The sequence below is a fragment of the Bison bison genome, unplaced genomic scaffold (assembly GCF_000754665.1).
Source record: "Bison bison bison isolate TAMUID 2011002044 unplaced genomic scaffold, Bison_UMD1.0 scf7180017864143, whole genome shotgun sequence".
Classification (NCBI taxonomy): domain Eukaryota; kingdom Metazoa; phylum Chordata; class Mammalia; order Artiodactyla; family Bovidae; genus Bison; species Bison bison.
In genome coordinates, this window is record NW_011494715.1 from 8,559,107 (window position 1) to 8,561,568 (window position 2,462).

General features: G+C 46.7%; 1 protein-coding gene across 1 annotated transcript in view; it reads right to left on the minus strand.

Annotated features, from left to right (window-relative positions):
- Positions 1-2,462, minus strand: part of BCAS1 (breast carcinoma amplified sequence 1) — a 101,686-nt gene that overhangs the window by 8,579 nt on the left and 90,645 nt on the right. Inside the window, exon 11 of the mRNA XM_010840298.1 lies at positions 610-675. Within this exon, the coding sequence (XP_010838600.1) occupies positions 610-675 (66 nt within the window). The remainder of the gene's footprint in view (positions 1-609; positions 676-2,462) is intronic.

A 2,462-nucleotide genomic window follows, 5' to 3' on the forward strand; every position in this document is an offset into this window, starting at 1 on the left:
CTGGTCCCTTCCTTGCTCCACAAGTGCCCCAGACAGGGGTGGGAAGGGGAAGGGAGACAGACGACTAGCGGACAGACAACTTCCTGCAACGTGTGACGAGTGCCATGGAGTAAAAGAACGGGGTGCAGAGACGATGGGTGGGAAGGGAACAGGTTTTTGAGGAGGTGACGTTTAAGCCAAGATGTGAAGGACGAGGAGGAATTATCCATGTGCAGAGAGGGAACAGTGTGTGTGAGACTTTACAATAAGAAATAGCTGAGGAAAGCCAGCTTGTCCTTGAGAGTATTTGGAGTAAAGACTTAAGGCTGATTAATGTCATAAAGATGGGGCCCTCAACTAGTAGGAATAGTGTCTTTATAAGAAGAAAAATCAAAACACTCATTTTCTCTCCTCTCTATGGTACCGTACGGTAGCTCATGCTGATAAACACAGTAATGAACATTTATTGCGTCTTCCAAGTCCAAGACGGTGCCTGGTATACAGTAGGTGCCCGACCTAGAGATGTCAGATGTGTTGGCTGCGGTTGAGAACTGACTGGACATGAGGCTCGAAAGAACCAAGAACATAGCAGCTAAACCCACCACCGAACTGAGTTTACAGATCACTTACTTGGTAGCTGGAGTCTTTCTCATTTATTTCTTCAGAGTGGGTGATCCCTCCATCCCCTTTCACTGACTAAAATAACAAACAGACAATGGCCTTTCAGCGACCAGAAGCACAGCAACAGGGAAAATGCAAGGAAAGTTCTGAAATGGATGACCTCAGTCATTCACTGCTGAGGTGCAAGGCCAAGATAAATGGAAGACCAATGAGAAACGCGCTGCTCATGGACAGAATTTCCATGCAGTCTGTAACCAGAGTCTGGCTAAATTCAAGTGTTGGTTTCCAAAAACAACAATAAAGGTCTTAAATCCTGAGATTATGTTATTCTGGGGTAAATAAGTGATGATGAAAATACTGATGTTGGAACCAGGACATCAGAGAACACACAGAATGTATGAGTTAGTAAATGAAGAGTAAACCGCTGGTAGCATTTAGGTGGTGGCTGTTTTGTTGTAGTCCGTTTTGCCCCTTGTAGAGAGATGGGTTATGTTGAACATTCTCTTTTCCGATGCTTAGCACCCCCGCCGTGGCCAGTGGCATCAGGACGTGCTGAATGGGGTTGAAGTCACAGCTTTGGCTCCTTACACTGACAATCTAAGCTAGAGGCTCTACCAGCGTGATACTGGCGCCAGCCGCTTTAGCCTCTCCTGAGAGCTGTCCAGCCCAAAGGCAAACGAGGATCTGTTCTCTGCAGGTTAGACCCGTTCAGGTGGAAACTGGCTCTCTCCTCCCTCTAGGCTTCCTGCATTGCTCTACAAGGCCCGTCTTCTTGAGAACAGTTAGCAGGGAAAAGGGTTCTTGGTTATTATTTTGTTCCCTACAACCAGCTCCTTCAGGTCTCACCTAAAAGTTTGACCTCTTTGGGGTTCCTGGGGCCTCTAAAATTCGGGCTGTGTTGTCACTGACTCTCCTACTCAAACACGCTCTATAGTGTCCTTTAGAACACAGGGCCCTGCCCTCATGAGCTGGCCGTTAGGGAATGCTGAAAGGCAGAAACCAACCAAAGTGATTTTGTAAGGAAAAGCCGAATGGACATTAGGAGTCATGTTACATCCCCCTCGGACAGAGATTTTTAACTTCCCTAAATTTAATTGTTCCAATTTGCTAGTGCTGGGTACCTGCCACTTTAAGACTGAGATCTGCCTTCTCTCTTCCCTCTGTTGCTAGCCTTTGGTGGGAGTTGGGGGAGGGCGGCTTGGATTGAATCTGCAGATTCCCTGGGCAGTAGTGGATCTAGGCTACAATCTTGAAAAGAGACCCTCAGGATGCCAGGGAAATCACTGCAAAGAAGTTCAAAGTCTTTACAAAAAGTAAAGGAGACTGCCTTGAGCTTTTTCACGACTATTCTCTGCTGTTCGTTTTGAGGTACAGTTTAGTAACTGCCTTGAGCTTTTTCGTGACTATTCTCTGCTGTCCGTTTTGAGGTATAGTTTAGTAACTGCCTTGAGCTTTTTCACGACTATTCTCTGCTGTTCGTTTTGAGGTACAGTTTAGTAGTTGAGTTGCTAAGTCGTGTTGGGCCCTTTCGACCTGTCCATGGGATTTCCCAGGCAAGAATACTGGAGTGGGTTGCCATTTCCTTCTCCAGAGGGTCTTCCCAACCCAAGGATCAAACCTGGGTCTCCTTTATCGACTGAGCTACCAAGCTGCACTTGTGGAAAGGTGACTGTACGTGAGTTTAGACAGAGTCTTGTTAAGTCTGTCTGCTGTCTCTTCAACATCAGCAGGTACTGACAGTTACTTCCCTGCTCCCTCCTCCCTCCCTTCTTCTTTCCTCTCTCCCTCTCTCTCACATTCTTTCCACCCCTTCTCTTTCCTCTCTGCAGAGCCCTCTTTCAGTGATAAATTAAAATAGTTCC